This window comes from Podarcis erhardii (assembly GCF_964252035.2).
Source record: "Podarcis erhardii genome assembly, chromosome: 5".
In the NCBI taxonomy this organism is placed as follows: domain Eukaryota; kingdom Metazoa; phylum Chordata; class Lepidosauria; order Squamata; family Lacertidae; genus Podarcis; species Podarcis erhardii.
In genome coordinates this window covers 90,636,470-90,663,187 of record NC_138509.1, presented here as the reverse complement: position 1 = coordinate 90,663,187, position 26,718 = coordinate 90,636,470, and the positions used below count along the sequence as shown (strand labels likewise).

The following is a 26,718-nucleotide window of genomic DNA, read 5'->3' as shown; positions in this document are numbered from 1 at the left end:
AACCGACAGTAAATTGCATGGGGATCAATTAATTCACTTTGTTTGTTTATTTGTTTTGCTGCTATGGCAATAAAAAAGGCCAGGGCAATAAAAAAAACACACTGATGGCAATGTCACTCAGTATGTAATTATATACACAAAATTAAATAATAAGATAACACTAAGATAGAACGTGGGTGGTGCTGTGGTCTAAACCACAGAGCCTAGGACTTGCCGATCAGAAGGTCGGCGGTTCGAATCCCCGTGACTGGGTGAGCTCCCGTTGCTTGGTCCCTGTTCCTGCCAACCTAGCAGTTTGAAAGCACGTCAAAATCCAAGTAGATAAATAGGTACCGCTCTGGCGGGGAGGTAAACAGCGTTTCCGTGTGCTGCTCTGGTTCGCCAGAAGTGACTTAGTCATGCTAGCCACATGACCCGGAAGCTGTCTGCAGACAAACGCAGGCTCCCTCGGCCTATAGAGCGAGATGAGTGCGCAACCACAGAGTCGTCCGCGACTGGACCTAATGGTCAGGGGTCCCTTTACCTTTAAGACAGAACCACTTCTGAACACAATACTATGTATATTGAGAAACAAACTTTATTGCATTAAGTACATGTTAATATTTGTGCGTCCAAGGCATTTTCCCTGCCTCCAACAACCTTTCCACACTCAGAAGCTGACCAGACTTTCTGTTGACTCTTAAGTTCACTATGGGTGTTGAGACGCTGCCCCACACCGACCCCCGCCCCTAGAGGGTGGCGGGCTGACTTATGGGGCACAGGGCTGGCCGACATCACCCACCACTTTGCCGCCTGCCCCCCAGCACCTTGCCGCCTGAGCCGGCTGCCTCAGTCTGCCTAATAGTAGTGCCAGCCCAGTATGCCAGCATCCCTGGCAAGGCTTAATAATCCTAATATCTCTGCAGTAATTACTGAGTGGTAGCTGCCTCAGTGGGAAGAAATGGGAGGTGCCTCGACTACGCCCTGCCAGGCTCGACTGCACAAGAAATCCTCTTTCTGTCTGTCTCTTTTTTTGTGTGTGCTCCTTGGTGGGAGTTATCCCAGGCAGCAAAGGAAAGCTCTTTCTCTTTAATGTCGTTGACGTCAGAGATGCGAAACCATAGCAACTGTCCATCACGTTGGATGAGCACACGAGGAAAGGGGGAAGTGGGAGAGGAACCGCTCCAGTTCAAGCGAGGCTTCAGGGTGGTTGCAATGCACAATGGACGCATTTATTTTGTGACATTCAGAGTGGAGCCTTAAACGGAAAAGAAAAGGGAAAGCGGGAAAACAAAAGAAGCAGAAAAGAAGGAGGAAAAAACGCAGCAGAGGCGCAGACGGCGACGCACAGGGAGGGAAATTCGCCAAGTCTTGTGAGTAGATCCCCTTGTCGATAATTGGATTGATTGATTGATTGGTGCTGGAACCGCGCTCGATCGCAGCGGCTGTCTGGCTGCAAAAAGCGGCTGCTCAGGGTCGCTGGAAAGAATCGCGTGCATTGCATCGGGAGTCGGGGGCTGGGGAACCGAAGTCCGGATTCACTCCGGATTAAGGGGGCAAGCGGCTATTCGCATCCGTTCCCTAGCTAACAAAAGGCTCAGGCATTGCTTAGGCTGCTGCTGCAAAAAAGTGTGGCGACGCCCATTTGTAAAGAAAGACAATTCCGTGTGTGTCGTGTTTCCCCCCCACCCCACCCCACGGGGAACCCCCTGCATTAATAATGCGAATATCGATCCAGCCCGCGTTTTGCTTTTTGTTAGCGTGCGTGCATGCATGCGATGCGCGGCTTCTTTGACTGCAAATGCGCAAAAAAAGGCGCCTTCGTTACTCAAGGAGGTGGCGGCGGCTTTTTAAAGGCACACCCAGATAGCCATGATTTCCCTCCCACCCCGGGACTTTCTCTGCAACCTCCCGGGTTTCGCGGAAATCCCAGGGGCGGATCAGAAGACAAATGTGGGCGTGACAGTGGCACACTGCCGCAATGAATGGTTGTGGCCAGACTGTATGTTGTTGGTGTCTTCTCACTGCCCCCCCCCACGATATTATTTCCTGGTTAAAAATGGGGAGGGGGCTTTAAATTTACAAACCAAATTTGCATGTCTCATTGTAACGACAACAACAACAATACCGTAGGCGGCTCATTCATTCACACGAGCTTATTGCCTCCCTTTTGCCACTGTGTGTGCTGGTGCGTCCTGCTACAACAAGTGGTTAGAATCCATGCCCTGATTCTCCAGGAAATTGTTAGGTTTAGCTTTTCAGCTGGCAAAAGGCGTTCAAGAAATAATAGTAATAATGACCATTAATGCCACTGTTCATTTTGACCCTTTGACGTATCCTCCGCTGTGTCTTGCTAATGTTGCGTTGATAAATACACTACTTTTTTCAGTCCGTTTTATGCCTCTGGTGAACTAGGCTGTTGTGCAGCAATGCCCATATCTCAAACCCCGTTACGCTTGTATCTTTAAACGTTGAAGAACCCAAACCCTTGCAAAAGGCAATCTTTGTAGGTTTCTTCAAGGCAACCGGTTACCTTTGCTGGATGTGGTCTTCATGCGCCAACGGGTGCCGCACGTAAGGGCTGTTGCAAACAAGTATCTTGGCTGGGTCAGGTCTGCAAGTGGGTGGCCACCCTGTTATGTGGACCCTCTTTCCTCCTCCTATCTCTGATAGGCACCACCAGAGCCAGCAATCTCTTTGGTAGGTGCAATGGATGTGGCGGTGCTAGAATGCACTGCAAGGCTGTGGATTGTGACCACTGTGTGGGAAGCGAGTACTTACGTGGGAAAGGGGCTTAGTTCAAAGTGATGCTTTAGAATTGGGGCATTTTGTCTCAGGTAAGCTGATGTTGCATCTCTTCGATTTATTGGCATGGATGGGGCTGAGAACCCTGTTCTAGTTTCCAGTGAAAATTATACCTGGAAATCCTCTTTTGCTGTAGATTTCCCCCATTCCCTGCTGCAAGAGTTTAAAAAACCCAGCACAGGTACGAAAATGTTCTTGGTGTGTTTTAATTTAAATGTCGGTGCGTAGCCTTCAAAGATGAGGGATGAAGTTTGCACACTGCGTCTAGCAAGAAGACGGGACTTGTTGCCTGTAGATGCTGGAGACCTAAATAAATAAATAAATAAATGCAGAGATATGCGTAGACAATATGGTGCCGTTCTCCAAACTACAACCAAACTAGGTACATTGCAGCAGAGGTGCCCTGCTGTATGAGTACCTCATGTCACTCCTAGCATGATAAAAACAGTTTCCACCATATTGGTTCCTGTGAGTACAGAATGCAAGCGAGGTGGAATTATTAAATTCTCTATTGGAAAATTTCCTGTAAAAAAAGAAAAATGTTGCGCGGTCTTTTGCACTGTACAGGCATAGGAAAGGCGAGGGGACATCTTCTGCTGGATTTGTTGCTGTGCCATATATAGCGTATGTGCATAGTGTTGAACATGTGTGGGCTTCTTTGAACACGGGATCAAGGCCTTAGGAGGCAATTCTTGTGTTGTTAGGCAGTTGTTGTGGGACATCAAAACACATTTCACATAGGGGGTTAACCTGCTTGTCTCAGGAGATAATAATGCCTCCTTTTTTTTTTCTAGCAAGAAGAAATTTATTCGCTCTGTTATTTTGTTAGAAGCTGAGTAATTCCCTGCTGCAAATCTGAATGGTGGGAGCACTCATGAAGCCCTTTAAAAACATTTTGTAAATCTTCCTCCTCATCTTTTCTTTCTCTTATAAAGTTCCCATAGAAAACGCAACCCTGTGCTTTGGATGAACATTCTCCATGTTCACATATTGCATGCATTGGGACTAAACTGCATGTGCTGTTAAAATGCGGCACTTGCAACTGCTTTCATCTTTACAAATGTGTAAATAGTGGCTTTTTGTGGGGTGGTGGTGGGAATCAGGAGTGGGATTGCAGTTTGCAGTTTATGTGCTATAGTCCTGATAAAAATCCTCCTCCTAGCTGTGATTTACCCGGCACATTTTTTTTAACACTACTTTGAAGTTCTGGTGATTTAACCTTCTATTAGCTATTCTATTATTTCCATTACATAATTATTATATATTACATTCATTCTGCTCTTCCTTTAAGGAGCTTAGGGCAGTGCATTTGATCCATGAACCCTCTCTTTATGCTCACAACAACCCTTTAGAGGAGGATAAATAATGTTTTGGTGTGGATTTGAAGCTGGGTTTCTCAAGTCTTTCCCAACACTAGCCATTATTTGGAAAACACACACACACAACTTGTCAGCTATATGTGTGCTTTCTGGGACTGCATTCCCTTGAATAGAGTGGAACCTTCCCCCATGCAAACATGTGCTGGGTAATGATTTTTGATTAAAGAATTGTTTTCTCTGTAGTTGATTGTAGCTGACTTTCTGCCTGGCCAGTGAGGGCTCTGCATAACTCAACGTCAGCATGCTCTTACAACCCTGTTAATGTGTAGCTCCAGGCTTAGGGCATATGCTTACTGCTGCGCTTACTGGCTCCATCCTCCATGTTGGACATTGCGTCATCCCTAGTCTCTGCCTCTACGCACTGAGTGCAGATCTCCGCAAAGGGGGATACCCATTGGTACACCTCTGTGCATATCGTGCGGAAACTATGTGCACAGTGTTGTACATGTGTAGGCTTCTCTGAACACGTCTGCACTCAGAGATCCACAATGCAAAGACCACATTTTACATGCGGCTCAAATGCCGTATAGAACCCAATCCTAGTTTTGCTTACTTAGAAGTAAGACCCATTTCATTTCAGGAAGGCTTACTTCAAGTACAGGGGAGTCCAGCGCTATGTATGTTTGCTTACAAGAAAAAATATTTTTAGATGTTTTGTATATGGTGGTTTTATGGTTTATAACTTACATTTTGAATAATTGAATAATTTTGAATAATTTTTTAGTATGTTGAGTGCTAGGGAGGGTTAATCTCTGTAAAGCAGCTTCATAGGTACTGAAATAAATATCGGTACTTGTACCTACTCATAAGTTGTAAAACCTATTAAATTTAATGTGGCTTATTCCCAAATAAGAGTTTACAACCTTACTACTGGGTATGGGGGAACATAGAGAAATAAATCTCAGTTGATTGTGTAAGTTTTAGTTGACAAAATGTATGAAACAAAGTATCTTTGCATATTTAAAAGGTTCTAAAGGAAAAGAAGCACACTGAGTGGCCATTACAGACGGGGCCTTTTCAGTAGTGGCACCTGGACTATGGAATAGTCTCCCCAGAGAGGCTTGCCTGGTGCTTTCTTTACAGACTTTTTGGTGCCAGATGAAGATATTTTTATTCACTTGGGCTTTTTTTTATTGCCCTTTAAGTCTGGGCTGTGGGACATGGGTGGCGCTGTTGGTTAAACCACAGAGCCTAGGACTTGCTGATCAGAAGGTTGGTGGTTTGAATCCCCACAACGGGGTGAGCTCCCGTTGCTTGGTCCCTGCTCCTGCCAACCTAGCAGTTCGAAAGCACGTCAAAGTGCAAGTAGATAAATAGGTACCACTCCGGTGGGAAGGCAAATGGCGTTTCCATGCGCTGCTCTGGTTCGCCAGAAGCGGATTAGTCATGCTGGCCACATGACCCGGAAGCTATACACCGTCTCCCTCGGCCAGTAAAGCGAGATGAGCGCCGCAACCCCAGAGTCGGTCATGAGTGGACCTAATGTTCAGGGGTCCCTTTACCTTTAAGTCTGGGCTGTATATTGTTTTATGCTGACTCTGTTGTAATGAAGTTTCTCTCTCTCTCTCTCTCTCTCTCTCTCTCTCTCTCTCTCTCTCTCTGTCTTCTTGTTGGTTTTAATTAGTATGCTGTCTTTTAAATTTTTTTTTCTGTAAGGTATCCAGGAAATATTTATTGAGAGATGAATGGACCTTGGCAGACATCTTAACAGATGCCTTTCTATTTCTCTCCCACATGGGGAGGGAATGCCTTTTCTCTGATAGCAATTATTTTTGTACCTATATTTAAAACTGTATATGCTGCCAGATAAATGGGGGGCGGGAGGCATGGGTGTAGTCAAGGGGGGGGCAGGGAGGGACAGCTGCCCCTCCAGATCAAGTCAAACAATAGGAATACTTAACTGAGCAATCATGTTGGTTCTGCCCCCCTAACAAAAGTCTTGGCTACGCCCATGGGGGGAGGTCAAGAGCACATCAATCGAAGTGTTTTATCTACCAAGGCTGCAAACCTGTGCATTGGGAGGAATCCCCATTGAACATATAGGATTGTGTTGCAAATGATGTGGCTGTTCTCAGAAGTAAGACCCAGTGACTAAAGTGACACTTACTCTCCCATAAGGAAGGAGGCATAGAATCAAATTCTGAAGCTGCGTAGCTCTGTATCGATTGTGGGAAGGAGGGAAGCAGTCACAGGAAAGGGCCATTTCCATCCTGTGGGGCTAGCCCAGGACATTTTAGCCTCTGAGGCGAACCACAAAATGTCGCCCATCCCCTGCAAGGGAAGAAGGGGTGAATGAAGATTTACATCGGGAACAAGGGGAGAAATTATTATTATTTATTATTTATACCCCGCCACTCAGGGCGGCTGCCAACAAAATATTAAAATACAATAGTCTATTAAACATTAAAAGCTTCCCTAAACAGAGCTGCCTTCAGATGTCTTCTAAAAGTCTGGTAGTAGTTTTTCTCTTTGACATCTGGTGGGAGGGCGTTCCACAGGGCGGGTGCCACTACCAAAAAGGCCCTCTGCCTGGTTCCCTGTAACTTGGCTTCTCGCAGTGAGGGAACCGCCAGAAGGCCCTCAGTGCTGGACCTCAGTGTCTGGGTAGAACGATGGGGGTGAAGACGCTCCTTCAGATATACTGGACCGAGGCTGTTTAGAGCTTTAAAGGTCAGCACCAACACTTTGAATTGTGCTCAGAAACGTAAAGATCTACACTGGGATCTGCTGTCCCCGTAGATCCCACTGCCTGAGGTGCTAACCTCACTTTGCCTAATGGCTGGGCTGGCCCTGCCATCCTGCCCAGCTTGTGGGCATCTAGTCAGCCCATAGCTATCAACTTTCAGATTTGAAAATAAGGGATCAGCAGCCTCAAAAATAAGGGATCAGCAGCCTCACCTGTCCCGGAGACAGTCTACGGGATATCTAACAATCTGGGATAGCAGCGGGAAACAGCGCTGGAATAAGGGAATTTCCTGCAAAAAAAGGGAAGGTTGACAGCTATGAGTCAGCCACAATGGGGGAACCGGACAAAAAAGACCTTTGCTTCGGTCTGATCCAGCCGGGCTTTTTTTATTCACCCTACAGTACTTGCAAATCGTGCATATGGTGTGCTTTTAGGTTGGGCTGGAAAACGCAGCAAACAGATGGTGTACTGTCAAAACAAAATAAAAAAATTCCTTCCAGTAGCACCTTAAAGACCAACTAAGTTAGTTCTAGGTATGAGCTTTCGTGTGCATGCACACTTCTTCAGATACTGTGTGCATGCACACTAAAGCTCATACCTAGAACTAACTTAGTTGGTCTTTAAGGTGCTACTGGAAGGATTTTTTTTATTTTGTTCTGTTGTTGTTGTTACTATAGCACGCCTTTCCCACTGCTGAGGGCTCCAGGCGGCTTACAGCTAAACGCAGCCCTACCTCACAGGGTTGTTGGACGCAATACATTTTTTTTAAAAAAACACGCTTCAACTGTTGCGTGTTTACTCAGAAGCAAGCCCCGGGGAGGTGAATGAGGCAGACTCCCTAGTTAACAAAAAACCTCCACAGTCGCGTATGTGAGGGTGTGAGTTAGCTGGGCTCGCAGCAGGGAGAGGGCGCACCCCTCTTCCCCGAAGTTGCCCGCTCCTTTCCCCTTCCTTGCCCCGCTCAAGCCAGCGTGTGGGCTGGTCCATTTAGAACTGTGACGGGGGTGGTGGTGTTGGAGGAAGGGAAGCCCTCCCGATAACGGAACAAGGAAACTTGGGCGGTTACCACAGGGGCATCGCCGTGACGAGACATTGGGGAAGGGAAAAAAAGCGGGCGAGGGGAGGGAGGAAACGGGGCGTGGCCTCCTGGAAAACTTATAGCCGCGGGCGGCGCCCTGATTGGCTGCTCCGCCGTCCGAAGGGGCCGGGGAAGAGCGAGCGGCTGACGGGAGCGCGTTGGCCACGCCCCTTCTCTCGCAGCTCGGTCCCGCTCAAGCTTTCGGCGTTCGGACCGGCTCTCTTGTCCCTTCGTCGTCTCCTTCCGCCGGCTCGGGGTGGGGGGGAAAGAAGAAGGTGGGTGTGCGGCGGCCGTCTGCCTCCGCGGCTTCGGGGTTTTCTCTGTGAGGGCGAGACCCCCCCCCCCGCGCGCTCCTCTTTCCCGCCCTTTTCAGTGATTGGCGTCTGGGGCTGGAGGTGGGTAGGGGGAGAAGGAAGAAGACCCCCCCCCGCTATGGGAGAAGCTGTGGGGAGAAAGAGCCCCCTGGATACTTGAGGGCTGGTAGGGGTGGGCATTGGGAAACCTGTGTTACCTGCCCTCCAGGTACTGATGGACTACAACTCCCATCAGCCCCTGGGGCCGCCCAGCAATGCCTGGAGGGCCACACGGGCTCATAGACTTGTGAGGGTCATCTAGTCCAGTGTTTCCCAACCTTGTGCCTCCAGCTGTTTTTGAACTACAACTCCCATCATCCCTGACTAGCAAGACCAGTGGCAAGGGATGATGGGAATTGTAGTCCAAAAACAGCTGGAGGCACAAGGTTGGGAAACACTGATCTAGTCCAGGCTTCCTCAACCTCGGCCCTCCAGATGTTTTGAGACTACAACTCCCATCATCCCTGACCACTCGCCTTCTAGCTAGGGATCGTGGGACTTGTAGGCCAAAAACATCTGGAGGGCTGAGGTTGAGAAAGCCTGACCTAGTCCAACCCCCTTCGAGGCAGGAATCTTCTGCTCATCGTGGGGCTCGAACCCACAACCCTGAGATCTCATGCTCTACCAGCTGAGCTGTTCCATTTTTTTTTTTACAGCTTCCCAGTCCTTTCCCTCTAGTTTGCACACATTCCATGCCTTACAGCCCCGCCCTGTGCATGTTTGCTCAGAAGTCGAACCCATTCAGTCCTCTGGAACCTGGGCTCTGCAGCATTGAAGTGCCCGTGTGGAAATATTAGTGGCTAGTTTGCCTTGGAGCAGTTCAGGTTGTTATTCAATGGCGAAACTGGCTTGTCGCTCTTGCTTTAACCTTACCTTATGGAGTGGTTGTGAGGTGTAAGGGGCGGGGTGTAAATGCTTAGTAAGCCTCATTGAATGCAGCGGGGTTTACATCTGAGTAAAACATACGTTAAGGTTAGGATGTTGGTGCCAAGCAAGAGCCTATTCTGCCTTCCAAATGGTCTGGATTCACTCCTATAGTTATCTTTGTATGATGTAGTTGGTCTGAGAGCGACTCTCTTGTCCCGGTGGTCCTGGAATGGTTGTTGGCTGGCCTTATGCTGTTGGTTGCTATAAGACAACTTCTACTAAAATATCACGTCATTGATACAGCTTTGAGACATTGTGTTCTTTGAGAGCATTTTGTTTTTATTCCTTTGTTGGATGCCTTATCAACTTTTGTGAGCAGAGTGAGCAATTTATTATTTATTTAAAGAATGGGTTAGAACCTTCATTTTATTCATAATCATGTGTGGGTGTATATGGAAAGGATGAGTTAAAAAATAAAAAATAAAATAACCTGCTTTACTATTCTTTAACCACTTTCATGCCTCATCTACAGGATTGTGCTCAGATTCTATCTGGGATAACTGCTGTCTTTTGATTCCCATGTTCTCTTCCAGTGTTTATAGACTTGTTACCTGTGGATAGAGTGGGTTTCAGAAGATAGCTAAAGGATTTTAAGCATGCATCCTTGGATGATAGATGGGGAAGAAGAGAGTGGAAGAGTTGATGTTAAAAAGGCTAGTGGGATTATCTTGGTCAAAACTTCTGGTTTTCTCATGTCACTGCAAAAAGCAGGGAAGCCCGTTGCATGAGACACTTGTGTATTAAAAGTACATCATATGTTAGTGGGAGGCAGAAAAGCAATTTTCACCTCTGATCTTTTTTTTTAATAGAGTAAAAGTATCATAGAATTGTAGAGTTGGAGGGGAGCACAAGGGACATCTACGGTAGTTCAACCCCCTGCAATACAGGAATCTTTTGCCTGATGTGGGGCTCAAACGCACAACCCTGAGATTAGTAGGTGTAGGCAAAAGAGAGAGGGATAATACACATCTCTCACAATACTTGTTTTATATGTTGATGGTGGTGTGTAAAGTTTTGCAAAACAGGACATCTGATTACTAGGCAGAAAAGGTGTCGAAAGTCAGGTCATGTGAACCAACCCGGACCCTATGCTCTTCATCAGAGGCCCTTCTCCCTGTGTCCTCTCTGACTGAGGTAGAAGGGTGGCAACACAAGAACAGGCCTTCACAGTGGTGGCTCCCCATTTATAGAATGTTGTCCCCAGGGAGGCGTGTCTGGCACCCTCACTATCTGTGATGCAAAGGTTAAATTGGATCATTTTTTTATATACAGTGGTACCTTGGTACTCCTAATGGCTTGGCTCCCGAACAAATGGTCTTCCAAACGCTGCAAACCCGGAAGTGAGTCTTCCAGTTTACGAAGGTTTTTCGGAAGCCAAACGTCCGACGTGGCTCTTAATTGAGTGCAAGAAGCTCCTGCAGCTAATTGGAACTCACGCCTTAATTTTCAAACGGTTTTGGGAGCCGAACAGACTCTCGGAACAGATTAAGTTCCAGAACCAAGTTACCACTGTATATGTTACATCTGTATTTTTGCTTGTTTTAAACTTGTTTTTACTATTAATTTTTATATGCTACTTTGGGATTCATTTTTGGGGTGTGTGGAAAAGACTAATAAATACAAAAATAATAAAGAGGTGTAATTGTTGGCAATTGCAAGCTGCCTTTTACTTGCGGTAAAACTGGCTGATGGCATAAAGGATGTTACTCAGCATGAGGAATGGATAGGCATGGGGTGTTGACATATCAAATCCTGGATATGGTGTCTCACAAAATCCCATGATCTCTGGTGGGTTAGGAGGGAAATTAGTATACACATTTAGTAATGGCTTGGTATTGTGCTTAATAGATTTAAGAGTATATGCTGGGTAGCAAATGATGAGTTACGATTAACACATGGTTTTATAAATCATCCAAAGCCATCATATAGGGCAATAGTACAAATAGTACAAAATTTCTAGTGTTTACATCGGTTTTGAAATTTCAGTGTTGTAGTAGCTAATTTCTTTGGGAAGCCAGTACTTTCCTTAAGTGTGCCTGGTGCATAATATTACGGTCGATGGTCCATGCATGAATGAAACTACGTATGATTCCTTTCCTTACTCCCACCTCCATCACCCCGGTACTGAATGGGTGTGTTTTCCCTTTGCTAGGGGTAGTTTATTTCCTCTAGTTTAGTGAGCTGGCAATTCAGGAGAGGCAAGCAGGAATCCATTATAGTGCAGTACGGCCCACAGTCTCTTGATGCTTTCCTGGACTGCCACAAAACCTTACTGCTTAGATCACTTTTGGCATCAGTTTAGCTATCCATGCTGCATGGTTGGTGTCACAGTTTGAAAAGGAGTAACTGTTGGGAAATGGTTAACCATTCCTGCCATAGGAAAAGTCGCTCACATTTAAGCTCATGAACTTGGTGTGAATTAAATTGTCTCTTTACATGCATGCATTCTGATAACCAGATGAAGGGCAGTATAGAAATTTTAAAAAGAAATAATAATCATCATCTGATAATACTAGTTGTGAGTGATATATATTGCACTGATCAGCTGGGCAGAAAATAAAGGGTCAGTTTTGCCCAGATTTGGTGACTCTTATGTAAAACTTGATAGTTAAGAACATGAGGATAAAACTAAGTACAGAACCATCCTACTTGTAGTTCAGAATATACTGAGGAGGAGAAAAGGCCAACAGCCTGGATCCACTTCCCCTATTCTAAACAAATTTATCTGACCTCTGATGGCCGTAGCATTTTTTTTTATTATCATGTTGTAACTTTGTTAGTTTCGCCTGTAAGAGTAGTCTACAGTGGCTACCTGTCAACCATTCGAAGAGAGGAAGCTGTTCTGCACCAGGTTCTGAGAACAACAGTAGTCAGGGCTTGAAAATGTTGGCCTTGCATACGTATATCTGGATTTCTTCACATGTTCCGTTGGACTTAAGAAATGGGAAACTGTAGCTTGTTGGTAATTATGCAAAGCACTGGATTTAGTGTAGCCACCAGATTGGCAGTAAGAATCCTTCTCTAACACTGACCTAGCCAAGGGGAGCAGAACTAGAATAAATCTAGCGCTACCCTTGTTGGGTATTTGTTAGAGGTTTATCTTTATTCCCCACTGTGGAATCAAAGCCCCATTAATTTCACTTTGCTGAAATTTCACTTATCCTAGGGTACATTTGTGTGTCTGGGTGCATTCCTGTATGTGTTATATAGAGAAAGACAGAGAGAGGCTGGGACAATGTCTTACAGGAATTCAGAGTGTTACTTGGAATGTGGCTGACTAAATGTTGAACCTATTGAATAGAAACCCCTGACATCACTGATGATGAGCAATACTGTCCGCATATCACATTGGAACCTTAATGTGAATCTTGGCTTGCAATGATGCGCGCATGTGTGAGATCAGTAGGTGCTCAGAAACTGAAAGTATTGAAACTGCAAGTAGCCACTTCTCAATCTTACACCCAGCAGTGAGTCTTCATATGGATCCCAAACACACATATTTTCCCTGATCATGGGAATTATCTCAGTGCAGCATGTGTGAAGTTGACCTTAGTGACCTGGAGCACTTTGAAAATTGAGATTATGTGGGGAGTTGCCAATAGTATAGATTTTAGTCTAAATGAAGCATTTAGCAAAATTATAATTGTTAGTAGCTATACCTGTTGAGCCATGCAAAGTAGATTCCCCACTGTGCCTGTCCCTTTTCTGGAATTTTGATCATGTGGCTAAAGCCTTTGAAGAAGTTTCCATTTATTTCCATCTATTTGTATGTAAAAACTAAGGGTGATAAGATATCTTGATTTGGAGCAAAGTTCTGCTTCGTATATTTAGTTGTTTTCTAAGCTAATATTTTAAGATATGTGGGATTTGTGACATGAGTGCCATTTTAAAGACATTGCACTTTTACCTTGTGGTAAGGCAAGGGCAATCGGTTCCATGATTTCTCAGTGATTTACTCATGGTTTTAGCATCCTGTATGTTTGATGCTTAGTGCTGTCATGGCTTACTGAAAATTTTTTGTTTGGGGGTTAGAAATGACCAAGTGGTTAAATATGCAGACACAGGTTTGCATTTTAAAGCTTGGACTGCATATATATTTGTAATGCTGAACTGATGGTACATGCAGAGAACAACAATCCCAGACTTGCTAACATGTGTCGCATCCATGGTGAGTCACAGCAGAGCAATGTTTCTGTGAAGGCTTTCTGAAGCTACAGATTGTTGTTTATCAGTAAATGTTGATACAAAATATTTACTAATATTGCCCTTCCTTAAGGAAACTTGGCTTAGCTTATTTGCCCCAGGGTGTTTCTCTCTCTGTGTGTAGGCATTAATCAGGACACATGTCTGCTTGACTTCAACTTTTTTTTAAGTTAAAATGTGGATCTATTAGTTCTATAAGGGTAGCTAGCAAAACATTTTAAATTCATCCTGCAAATTAAAGCAGGAATAAAAAAGGACAACTGAGTGTCACAAACAAGACACACAAAAAGGCAGAAACCTCAACATTATAGACATGCAGCCATGCACTGCAACAGCCACCATCATCTGGTGTTCCAGGTAACCAACTGTTCCATTCAGAATTTTGGGAGAACCCACCAGAAGGCCTTAAATACAGGTAATTTCATCTAAGACGCCGTTCTTCAACTGGTGGCTTGGAACCAGCTAATGGGTCATGGTCTGATCGCAGGTGGGTCCAACAGAAGCACAACCACCATGCAAATACGTTGTAAAAGATTGAGAAATGGGTCCCCAAATTCATTTTTTGGTTAAAAGTGTGTCCTGGATCTGAAAAGGCTTAAGATACCTTATCTAAGGAGTCCTCCTTGATACAGTGAGTGATCTGGGAGTACCATATACTGTACAAATAAGGACTCATTTCTCTTAGATGAAACTACCTGTATTTTATTTTTTCTGCGTATATCTTAGTGGGAATCCCCCCTGTTTAGGGATAAACCTCTTTCTCTTTATAGGACCAGGACCTTAGTGGAAAACATGCTTTGCAACTGAGGGGTGTATTGATGAGTCCTGGGACGACAGCCAGAAGAAAAGGACAAGGACATAGTCATGGAAAACTAGGAGGAGGAAAGAGTAAAATAGTCATAGTGGGTTGAGACGACTCAAGGGAGATCTAAAGATAGGGTTGAGTGAAGCTGAGGATAATAGCTGCCTATCCAAGGAATACAGGAGCAGGAACTGGGAAGTGAAGAACGGTCCAGAACGGGGGGATAGGTAGGGGAATGGGAACCATATTGACTCAGAACAGAATAGCACATGTTTTAAGGAGAGTGGTGGATGTGAGTTATCTTGACTTTAAGCTAACACATCTTGCCAGTGAGAACAGGTAGGATGAGCCTTGCTTACGCAGAGGATTTGTAGTTATCTAGACACTCAGTGGGATGATGGTGCATGGTATCTGGTGCTTTCTACCTAATCCCAAGTTCATTGATTTGGGACCCTTTGTCCATGATATGCTATTGTTGATAGCTTTAAGGGAGTGTGCAGTTTGTGAACTGAGACTTCTTTCCCCCATCAGATTATGGAGGAGGGGTTAAAGGTAAAGGACCCCTGGATGATTAAGTCCAGCCAAAGGTGACTATGGGGTATGGTGCTCATCTTGCTTTCCAGGACAAGGGAGCCGGTGTTGGTCCACAGACAGCTTTCTGGGTCATGTGGCCAGCATGACAAATTGCTACTGGTGCATGGAGAACCGTGATGAGTTCCAGAGTTCAGCGATACCTATTTATCTACTTGCACTGGTATGCTTTCGAACTGCTAGGTTGGCAGAGGATGAAACAGAGCAACAGGAGCTCACCCCGTCGCACAGATTTGAACTGCTGGCCTTCTGATTGGCAAGCCGAAGAGGCTCAGTGATTTAGACCACAGCGCCACCCGCGTCCCCTTATGGAGGAGAAAGGTGCCACTGTCTAAATTCTAAAACATAGTAACTTACCAGCTGCAGGTTGTGAGATTTCCTTTTTTTATTGTTATTGAAATATGGAGATGTAGTCCTTGGATGTAGTCCTTATTTTGCATTGTTTGTGAGAATGATAGGGTTTCCTTCTTTTCCTATGACCTTTGTATACTACTGATTGGCTTGTTTTATTTTGACTTTTTTGTTGCATGGGAGACATGATTAGTAACTATTTTTTTAAATCTTTTTGTGGACATGCCTTAACATTTCTAGACTACACAGCAAGTCTTTCAGATAAGCACTTTAGTTTCAGGGTTATCCCACTGTTTTTCCAGAACTATAATATTGCTGCTAGCAAAATGCACTTTTAGTGCTATAACAAGGCTGCACAATTGTCAGAGGCGTCTACTGAATAGTTACTGCCTGTAATAAGCAACACAGCTCTGACCTCTTTCGTCTCCCTGCCCTCCACGATTACGGTGTCCTAACTTAGTGCTCAACTTTAAAAGAGGACAATTAGCGAAGAGGTAGACTAATCTCAATGCAAAGTCTGGAGGAGTCTGTTGTTGGTTTCTTTAACAGGGCTTGCTGCTGAAATCAACAAGGGGCTCCTCTACATTGCACATACCTTTGTAAATCAAGAAAATCTTTAATAAAAATACATTTAAAAAACAAAACAAAACCAAAAAAACCAAGGGGCTCCTCTGCCCTTTGCCTTGAAATTAGACAATTTCAGCTCCTGTACCAGTCCCCTCCTTGTAGGCTCTTCTTGTACTGTTGCTTTATATAAGGTTCTACATAAAAAATAATAACCATGCCTTAAGAAGCCACATGTTCTGGTGTTTTCTGATGGAACATTGTAGGAATCACATGATCACTGAGAGTTGCCTTAATATGGTTGCTTTGAAATGGGGTTTAATGAATGAAACGGGAATTGGCCATAGTCCTAATTATGCTTGTCTAAACTTCCACTCCTTTAAACTGATTCAGCTTAAATCAGTTGAGTTGGCGAAGATTTTCTGCGGTGAAGGTACATATTTTCTCGTTACAGGTTGTTTTTAATTGCATGTGATCTCCCCCTTCCTCTTCCCAGATCTATCTCACACTTCATAAGCCCATGTTACATATTTGGCTTCAGTTGGTTGAGTCTTTTGCTGCCTGGTGTTGCCACACTCAACCTCTTGCCAGACCTGCTGTGTCCAGACAAGCTCCTGCAGGGTCCCTCTAGTTTCAAAAGAGGCATAACAAAAGGAACATCTGCTCGTCACAGCGCTCCATTAGATATTGTGGAATGGTGCAAAAATCTCTTAGTGTTTGCTGGAATCATGGTTCATTGGGAAGATTTATGTACAGTAGCTCTGCCGTGGCTACCTGCCAATCAGTTTATGGTACAGCAGGGCTCAATTTATCAGTGGGAATGGACTGAAAATGAGAGAAGAAAAGAGATAAATGAATATTCAAATACTGGAACCGGTCTCCAGTAAGGGATGTTATGAAACAATGTATGGGTTACTTAAATTAGTATGGTACTGTATAATGTAATTGGCAGAGCTGGGGGGAAAAGCTTACATGTTGTTGCCAGTTCATTTTAAAGGAGTTGAAATTGTTTCTGAATGGCATCTAAAGTGACATATGGTCTCATATTTTCTTACGAAGGTGCCAAATATTAAGTATGTTTGCAAAAATGTATGCTTGTGAAAATGCATGGTTATCATATGCCAATATCATTTTCAGTGTAACTTTGTGGCTCAAGAGACAGCTGTGTATTAGAAAACGTCTGGTTCACAGCATGTCTTTGTTATGAACTTGGCTAAAAAAAAAGAAGCAATCCATGTATCTTTCCTCCTTGACAATAATATTATGAGGGTTAATTATAATGACCTGTTAGAAAATAAGAATATAAGAAAAGCCCTAGTCTACTTAGATTAATTTTAGTTGGAATTGTGCCAGTTAAATTGATGGTGGCAGTGCTTGTTGTTGTACACGTTCGAGTGTACACATTTGAACAGCTTGATCTTAGGTGCTTTTCCATGGAACAGAATCTTGCTTTGTTTGGAGTTTCTGCTGTTGGAGTGTTCTAAGGCCAGGACAGCAGTGTAGTTTTATCTCTCTGGAGCTTTTTATTTTTTCAGTTGTTTGGACTTCATACACTTTAAGACTAAACTGAGCCTTGAAAAATGAGTATTGCTGTTTGAAGAAGCCATAATAGAAGAAGTGTTGTTAGTCAAAATGTACTGCATGTCTGCGCTTTACAGTGGCACCTCTAGTTACGAACGCTTCATGTTATGAGCTCCGCTAACCTGGAAGTAGCTGCTCCTGGTTGCAAACTTTGCCCCAGGATGTGAATGGAAATGTGCGCCAGAGGCCCGTGTGCAGCGGGAAGCCCCATTAGCAAAAGCACTCCTCAGGATAAGAACGGTTTCAGCTTAAAAATGGACCTCTGGAACGAATTAAGTTCATAACCAGAGGTAGCACCGTATTGCAAATTAGCATTGTACGGTGTTTATCTACGTATTGTATATTTCATCTACAGCACCTGCAAGACATCCAATCAGATGATTGCTTGAGTATCTGGAGGATGATTAGTTTGGCAGTCCGTGGAAGCGAAGTGCATTTTTCATTCTCTCATGTCTAAAATTCACTACAAGACTCTTTATTCCTATACTACTTTGAACGATCACGTGATATTGCTTAGAGGTGGCCCTTGTAGAATCAGAACAAAAAGCAACCTGCAGAGTATTGTCGAAAGGAAGCAGATTGCTTTCCCCTCCTAAAGAATGAAGCCTTTGAAGTAGATAAATAAGTTTTGATGCAGTTCTGTCCCATTTAAAGGAATGGAAGTTTTGCTGTGTGACTTCAGTGGCAAGTGTGCTGTGCGAAATAAATAATCATGTTGAATTACTCCGTGATAGTCTTGGTAGTTCTGTTGGTAGTTCTATTTTTGCTAGAAGTCATGTCTAGGGCTTGCAGCCATAATCCACAATGTACATGTGATTGTTGGGCATGGAGGCCAAATCCTTGGTTCACTTTAACAGTCATGAGACTTAAATTGGCTAAGGCAGGCTTCCTCAACCTCCAGATGTTTTTGGCCTACAACTCCCATGATCCCTAGCTAGCAGGATCAGTGGTCAGGGATGATGGGAATTGTAGTCTCAAAACATCTGGAGGGCCGAGGTTGAGGAAGCCTGGGCCAAGGTGTCAGCCTTAGGCAGGCTGCTATCTCAGCCTCCAGCTGTAATATGGCGACAATACTGACCTATCATAAGACTGTTTACTAATATAAAGTCTGGGATTCTGCTTTTGTTGTTGTTGTTGTTTAGTTGTTTAGTCGTGTCCGACTCTTCGTGACCCCATGGACCAGAGAACGCCAGGCACCTCTGTCCTCCACTGCCTCCCGCAGTTTGGTCAAACTCATGCTGGTAACCTCGAAAACACTATCCAACCATCTCGTCCTCTGTCGCCCCCTTCTCCTTGTGCCCTCCATCTTTCCCAACATCAGGGTCTTCTCCAGGGAGTCTTCTCTTCTCATGAGGTGGCCAAAGTACTGGAGCCTCAGCTTCACAATCTGTCCTTCCAGTGAGCACTCAGGGCTGATTTCCTTCAGAATGGAGAGGTTTGATCTTCTTGCAGTCCATGGGACTCTCAAGAGTCTCCTCCAGCACCAGAATTCAAAAGCATCAATTCTTCGGCGATCAGCCTTCTTTATGGTCCAGATTCTGCTTTAGGTGTGTGTAAAGGCTTCAGCATGTCAAGTAGACATATTTCTTTTTTACTTTGTTCCTTTCGATATCAGACTTCCATGCCATAACACAAACAACTTTTGAATCTCCTCTTGATTTCTGGACAGGTTTGCTATATGAAATGCTGTTAAGGGAGCAAACGTTTGAAGCTCCTGCAGCCACTTTATGCAAAGTGCTGCGTCTGAACATTTATACATCCTCAGTGTCATGGTACCATTTGATATCATGCGTCTTTCCCATCCAATAACATTGTGGTTATGATTCAGCACCATGAAGGTTTATCAGACTTGGTGTCTGCCCTCGGCCCATAGATAGAATATGTGTTTGTGACAAAATCTGTTGGGTTCAAACTCTTGACTAGATACTTTATTGTTATCTTCAGCTGGCTTGGGAGAACTTTGAGTCATGTTGCTGTTTATACCAGTAAGACTTTTTCCTTGTCATGTTTTAACCGTGATTCATTTGAAGATGACTTACAGACCTGGAAATAGAAAGATACATAGCATCCACTTGTCTTCTTGAGTTTCGATGATGATGATGATGATGATGATGAAGATTTGCTTACTGCCCTTCACCCAAAGATCAGAGGGTGGTTCACAACATAAAAATACAAAAAGAGAACACAAAATGCATAATACAGGCAACTCCTCACTTAGGCAGGGGTTACATTCCGCCCCCCCTAACAAAATGCACATAAGTTTTTTTGGGGGGGCCTATTTCCTGGTGCCTCAAGTGCAGTGGTGTCTCGCAAGACGAAAAGAATCCGTTCCGCGAGTCTCTTCGTCTAGCGGTTTTTTCGTCTTGCGAAGCAAGCCCATTGACGGCTTAGCAGATTAGCGCTATTAGCGGTTTAGCGGCTTTTAGCGGCTTAGCGGATAAGTGGATAAGCGGCTTAGCGGCTTAGAAAAAGGGGGGGAAAGGGGAAAAAACCCGCAGGAACTCGCAAGACATTTTCGTCTTGCGAAGCAAGCCCGTAGGAAATTTGTTTTGCGAAGCACCTCCAAAACGGAAAACTCTTTCGTCTAGCGAGTTTTCCGTCTTGCGAGGCATTCGTCTTGCGGGGCACCACTGTATACGCAGTCGCCCATGTGTCAATCTCAGGTAAGGGGGGCGGGATGCTTGTAATAAAATAAAATCAACAAACCAATAAGCCCTCTCCCACAAACACAATTGAAAAGGCATAGAATGTTTAATCAACCAAAGGCCTAGTTATTGAGAAACATTTCTGCCTATCTAAAGATATGTAATGAAGGCACCAGGAAAGCCTCCCTAAGGAGAGCATTCCACAGATGGGGAGCTACTGTAGAAGAGACCTGTTATTGTGCTGCCGCCCTCCAGACCTTTTGAGGAGGAGGTACACGAGGAAGGGCCTCAGATTATGATTGCAGGGTCCGGGTCGGTTGATATGGGGAGAGGCACTCCTTGAAGTATTGTATTCTAAATGGGCAAGCTGTCTCTTCCAGTTCAGTGCCCTTTGTAAATGTTAATATTTTGCTTATATCTGCTAAAACATCTGAAAAACCAGTCTGAAAAGACCATTTCCCAGAACAATTTGATTTTTTTCTTTTCGTTTGGTAGAATAAATTATTGGCCCACTGCAGGTGTAATGTCTTCATTGGTTAGGCTTGCACTTTTCCCCACTTCTGCACAATTTCCCTTCTCCTCTTCATTTAACATTATGTCTGCATCACCACTACCAGTCTTAACACCAAAGCTGTTTTGCAAATCCTGGTTAAGAGGAACCTGGATAGTATAAACCATCATTAGAGTCTGTGTAGGTGTCATATCAATTCAGTTTCACTTTCATTGAATTCTACAATATACTTTGGGTTGTTAGTGGAAGGGTAGAACCTCTGGTAGGGGGCATGTCTTGTTCCTTCTGGGGTAGTTTGTCCACCTTTGGTCCCTACTCTGCACTCAGCTCTCACCTGTGGCTCCTGGATGCTGTCAGCATGTGACAGCGACCACACCCCAGGAAATGCCTTTGACTGGCCAGCTAACTCAGGTGAGGGTAGGTGATGGGTCTCTGAAACCCTCAATGAGTTAGGGACTTCCCCTACATGCCAAGGCAGGCTCCGGTGGATTGAGCAGATGAGACCAATAGTGGGTCCAATGGTCAAGAAGGTGGTTGCTTCATGTGCTGTAGAGGGAAATAAGGGGCAGATGGTGCTCAACTTGAGGAGTAAATCCTGAGGAAAAATCAGTATCAGTAAATTGTTTTAACTCCTTTTAATATTCTATATTCAAATTGTTGTAATCTGCCATGGGAGCATATGTTGGAAGGGTGGGTGAGAAATCTAATGATAAAGATAATGATGTACAGTCATTATAAAGTTGTATCTTCTAACTGAAAAGGTTTTTTAATAAAAAACAAGCAGTCCAGTTTGAAGTCAACCATGGTTGCGTTTTGGGAAGATGTATCAAATTAAGTGTTAGCACCGAGAGCAATGACTGTTAATTATTTTTGGGTGATCAGTGGTGTATAAAAAGGCAATGGTTCTATATCCCTCTTTGTGCTCTCTGAGATGTTACAGCTGTGCACTAAATGTCACAGCTGCGTGATGATGCAAGCTGTCTTAATGTGTTCTTTAAGTGCCAGAGCTGTGCTGGCCAAGGAAAGCTTTGAGGGGCATCAGCAATGAAGCTGATACTTTTTACAAAATGCCTATAGCACCAATATTGCACACTTGTCCCTTTCAGCTGTGAGCCTCATACTGTTGAATAAATTCCTGCCAATCAAGTTGCCCAAGAATGTTGCTTTGCCCAAGTCACACGGAAGATAAGCATGATAGGCTCTCTTATCAAACACTTAAGAGATTGGGGAACACTGCGTCCAGATTTCGAGTCAAAATGGCAGAGTGTTTGTGTGGGTACCCAACAGCAGGAATCTACGACTGATGATCTTGTAGTTACTGCAAGGTACGTTTTAGGTCCTTGAGCATTCTGATTTCTACTTTCTCAACCTCTTGGATCTTGGCTGTATCGTATGTGAGCAGAAAGCAAGCTTCTGCTGTGGCTCTTTTCCCTGGCATCCTCTTCAGAGGGTTGTGTGGGCCTTTCAAGCATCATGGGCTGTGTTGTCCCAGGATGCAGTGGGTGGGATGTGGAATAGGGTGAAAGAATCTAGTCCTCCACTGATGCTTGGTTGTTACAATATGAGTTAAAGCCTTCTGTGCTTTTGTAGTAGATCTGCTATGGCACACGTTGCCGCAGAACCCTTTTGAAAATGTGCACAGTGTTTTCAACCTTAGAAGATCAAGGACACACCTAGGCCTGTTTCCTGTGCTTATTTTTTGAAGAAACAAAAGGACTTGTGAAACAATAAAAGATTTCTTTAACACTTTGGCTGTGTAGGAATGCTTGTTTAGAATTCTGATACTGATAGGAAACCGCAGCAGCAACCACAACTTGTTGTAAACAACCTCTATAAGTGAAGTATCTGTACCTTGTATTAATTGCAAATTAGTCTAATTAACATTAGGATCATACTGAAAATGAGGTGTGTGGTACTTCCAGCAGCTATATACATTTCTTTTTACTTGTTGATGCTGCTGGTGCTGGTTTGCATCATGTGTGACTGTTGAGAGAATGGCTTAGTTGTCAAACAAATCTGTTCCCTAACACCGCAAACCCAGAAGTAAGTGTTCCAGTTTGCAAACGTTTTTCGGAAGCTGAACGTCCGACGTGGCTTCCATGGCTTCTAATTGAGTGCAGGAAGCTCCTGCAGCCAATCGGAAGCTGTGCCTTGGTTTTTGAACGGTTTCGGGAGTTGAAAGGACTCCCAGAATGGATTGAGTTCGAGAACCAAGGTAACACTGTAATTTGCTTTGAATACCCCATGCCATTTTAGGGTAAGTATTGTGTGTTTGTGTGTGTGTAAATGAAAGCTGATTTAAGCCTGATTCTTACCTGTGCTTTAATATGCCTACCTTTTGGTGAAACATTCAACCACTTTCTTTGGACAGTTTCGTCATTTTGAGTTGGGGGAGGATAAAAACACATCTTTAAGAATATTTTTTAAATGTGACCTAAGTTGCTTCCCCCTGCCCCATTTTAATTTGTAATTAGAGTAATAGTGTCTTTGCTGAAACTAAGCAGATTTTTAAAAAGCAGGGTTATGTGTAAAAGATAGGGCAATTAAGGGAGGACTTGTTAGGGTTCCTAAAATGGTACACTGGTATGGAGAAACTGGATACAGACAAATGTTTTCTTCCGTTCTCATATACACTAAGGGCAGGCAAAATATAATAATATGCAATACATAATTGCATATGTAGCTTGGTTGTTGCAAGGTGTGGTGATGCCTTTTAAAAAGGGATTGACACATTCATGAAGGATGGGTCTGTCATTGTCAATAAGGATGACCTAAAGGAACCCCCATGTTCTCATGCCCCCTAACTAATATTCATAAGCGCCCTATGACTGCAGGAAATAGCTCTTGCCTTCATCCCTGCTCATGGTCTTCTCAGAAGCACCTGACTAGCCACCACTGTAGTGAGATAATGGTATGAAAATTTGAATTTTTATTACCGATAGAGTTAAAGTTTTGTAAACGGATGTTTCTCATTCATATTTGTATTTTATGTGCTATACAGGGGTACCTTGGGTTACATACGCTTCAGGTTACAGACTCCGCTAACCCAGAAATAGTGCTTCAGGTTAAGAACTTTGCTTCAGGATGAGAACAGAAATCGTGCTCCGGCAGTACGGCAGCAGCAGGAGGTCCCATTAGCTAAAGTGGTGCTTCAGGTTAAGAACAGTTTCAGGTTAAGTATGGACCTCCGGAACAAATTAAGTACTTAACCCGAGGTACCACTGTACATGTAAACCACCATTGACAGGGCGATCTCTATTAAACACAGGATGTATATATTCTACAACTCCACATGATGGCAGAAAACGCAGGATGATCTTGGTTTCCTCCATTTCACATTATGCACATTAAAATTTTGCTTCCTCTCTTTCCTGGGCACACGTCTGAAACTCAAGGAAGTCATTAGAAGAGCAAAGAGCTACTTTCAATAGGTTGGGGTAGATAATAGTATGAATTGAGTTCTACCACACTCATCATTGCTGAGGATGACATAGACTGAAAGCTTGGAGTTGTGTTCACTTTGTTCAAACCTTTTAATGGGAACTTTTCCCATTATGCTGCAAAGTGGGGCCTTGCATCCCTTAAACAAGAATTGGGTGTGGAAGTATTTTATATTTTGTGCTTTTCAGGAAGCACAAGATACGTTATTTTTCAGTGTGTGTCATGTGGATATGTTTGCGAATCTGACTTCATCCCTTTGCTCCCTCCCTTCCTGGGAAAGATCTCTCCACATTCAAGGAGCTAATGCATTCACTGCAATATGGCACTGTTAAGTGAATAAAGAGCTGCTTTTAAGGTAATTAAATTTTCACCTCGGTGCCTAATGAGGCTGAAGCATCTTTTGAAAGCTTTGAGCCGCATCAATTTACTGTTTCCAGAGATATCCGTGATACATATAAATAATATAAAGAGAATGAAATAAAAGTTATGTTGTGCTGCTTGTTAAGAACACAAAATGTGAAATGCCAGCAAAAGCCCTCTTTGGGGGCAACAAGTTACTTGTATTTTAAGCCTGCTAAGAAAGGACTCATTGGGCAAAAATACTGTTCCTGTGGCCAAAATGCTATCCTTGGGCTTCCAGTATCTTTGCTTGTTTCCTGTTCAGGATGCATGGCTGCCTTATTTGACTGTGTTGCACCTGCCCTGTGTCTTGTGCATTAGAACTGAGGAAGGAGAAGTGCTTGTATCTTTCCCATCATCTTTGTCTTTCCCTTACTGAGGTTTATGAGCAAGGGATTCCCTAGCTGAAAAAGCATCTTGGCCCTGAACTTGCAGGGTGGCCTTGGGCAGACCAATATTCTCTTCTTCCACTTCCCCAGCCCACCCAACCTTCCCTTCTCCAACAGGAGGGCAATCCAGATTTCCTTGTTCGGGGCTGCTGTAAGGATTACCGAGACAATGTGTGCAAAACATGATGCACCTGAAATGTATTTGATGAATGCCAAATGTTGTGGTGGTATTGTAACGTATTCCGAGTAGAGGTGATGAAAGGGATGAAGGGCACTAATAAAAAAACTTCAGTCAATTCAGTAAGTTGTATTTTTGTCTCTTGTGATGTGTTGGGAGGTGAAGAAGGTATTATTTTCTTTATTTCCTCCCTCTTTGTTGGCAGACATCTTCTTCAAAAGTACAGTGAAGGTGGGAAAGAGAGTCATTCAGGAGAATGAGTGAACTGGAGCAGTTGCGGCAGGAGGCGGAACAACTCCGGAATCAAATCAGAGTAAGGAGTTTCTTTTTTGATGCTGTTGATGCTAAATAAGTTGGGATCCGTGAACATCTTGAGGAGAAAAAAATGGAGTTTGCCTCCTATCCCTTCCTAACACCTTTCCCTCCGTGAGTTCTTCACTTGGTGGGCAAAGCGCCATTGGGGGGCTGGTGCTGTATTTTAAAAGCTCTTAGGATACAGTGCTGGGCCTCCTTAGGGTCTCCTCACTGCATGTGTGAATGAAATCAGCATTCATTCCTGAGAGGTTTCCAGAGCTGTCTTGCTCAGCTCCTGTGACAGATTCAGAGTCAACGGGTGCATGTGTGAGCTTTCCCCCCTGTGGCTGTGATGCTCTAGCACAGGCTAAGAACAAACAGCCAGTGTTTATACCCTGATTCCGAGTTCCATTATCGCCCATGATGGGTTCAGGATTGAAGGCTGAGATTAAGGGGTCAGGCTGAGCAAGCCAATGTGTGGTAGTATAATCTCTTTTCACACTTGTCATCAACTGAGAAAGAAAGCTGTCTTGCAGGATTTTGACTGCACTACAGGACTGAGCTATTTTAAGCTTCAGGTAGTGTTTGACATGTTTGAACACACATTTCAAGGATAAAACTCACTGTGTATAGAAAGCTAACTGTGCCAAGAAGGAGGAAGCTAGAATCAAGCTCCATGATAACACTGTTCTTCAAATTCCAATTGCTTCTGTGTAGATTGATATTTGTTTGTTTTATTTTAAAGGATGCTAGAAAAGCATGTAGTGACACAACTCTTGCTCAGGTATGTATGTGTGTTTTAAACAAATATTCTACCTTGCCGACTGAAGCCCCCTAGTCAGCTAACTGCGATAAAATAAACAGTTAGGGTGAAATAAAATCAGTATCAGAAACATGAAACAACCAGATAAACTAAAAGACAAAGACGTTCATTCTTGCCTGTGGGGAAATTTCTGTGGGGCATTTCAAGGGAGGGCATATTGCTGTAGCTAAAAGGTTTAGGACACAAAGTTGAGTAGTAGTTCATTTTTATTCACGTGGACGAATAATAACTATGCACCTTGTATAGTTCATGCAATCCATGGGGAACTTGAAATATCACCTTACCCAGTACATACTCATTAAACTCCAAGGGCATCGTGCAGCTACCATCGTTTCAGAAGATCCATTTGTACGATGTCAAAATTGGGCCTTTCCTGTGGAAGCACCTGCCCTTTGAAGCTCCCCACAATATACCGTATTTTTTGCTCTATAAGACTCACTTTTTCCCTCCTAAAAAGTAAGGGGAAATGTGTGTGCGTCTTATGGAGCGAATGCAGGCTGCACAGCTATCCCAGAAGCCAGAACAGCAAGAGGGATTGCTGCTTTCACTGCGCAGCGATCCCTCTTGCTGGTCTGGCTTCTGAGATTCAGAACATTTTTTTTTCTTGTTTTCCTCCTCCAAAAACTAGGTGCGTCTTGTGGTCTGGTGCATCTTATAGAGCGAAAAATACGGTATATCAGACTGGCAGCTTATCTGTTGCATTTTCAGTGTCTGCTAAAGATATTCCACTTTCAACAAA

At 43.9% G+C, this 26,718-nt stretch overlaps 1 protein-coding gene across 2 annotated transcripts in view; it reads left to right on the top strand.

Annotated features, from left to right (window-relative positions):
* The first annotated feature begins 1,008 nt into the window (after nucleotides 1-1,008).
* Nucleotides 1,009-26,718, top strand: part of GNB4 (G protein subunit beta 4) — a 40,095-nt gene continuing 14,385 nt past the window's right edge. The window contains exons 1-3 of one of the 2 annotated variants that reach the window (XM_081862773.1): nucleotides 1,009-1,352; nucleotides 25,068-25,175; nucleotides 25,902-25,940. In XM_081862773.1, coding sequence (XP_081718899.1) covers nucleotides 25,119-25,175; nucleotides 25,902-25,940 — 96 coding nt within the window. In that variant the 5' untranslated portion in view covers nucleotides 1,009-1,352; nucleotides 25,068-25,118. Of the gene's footprint in view, nucleotides 1,353-8,179; nucleotides 8,203-25,067; nucleotides 25,176-25,901; nucleotides 25,941-26,718 lie in introns of those variants that run through there. The other variant, XM_081862774.1, reaches the window with a different exon arrangement.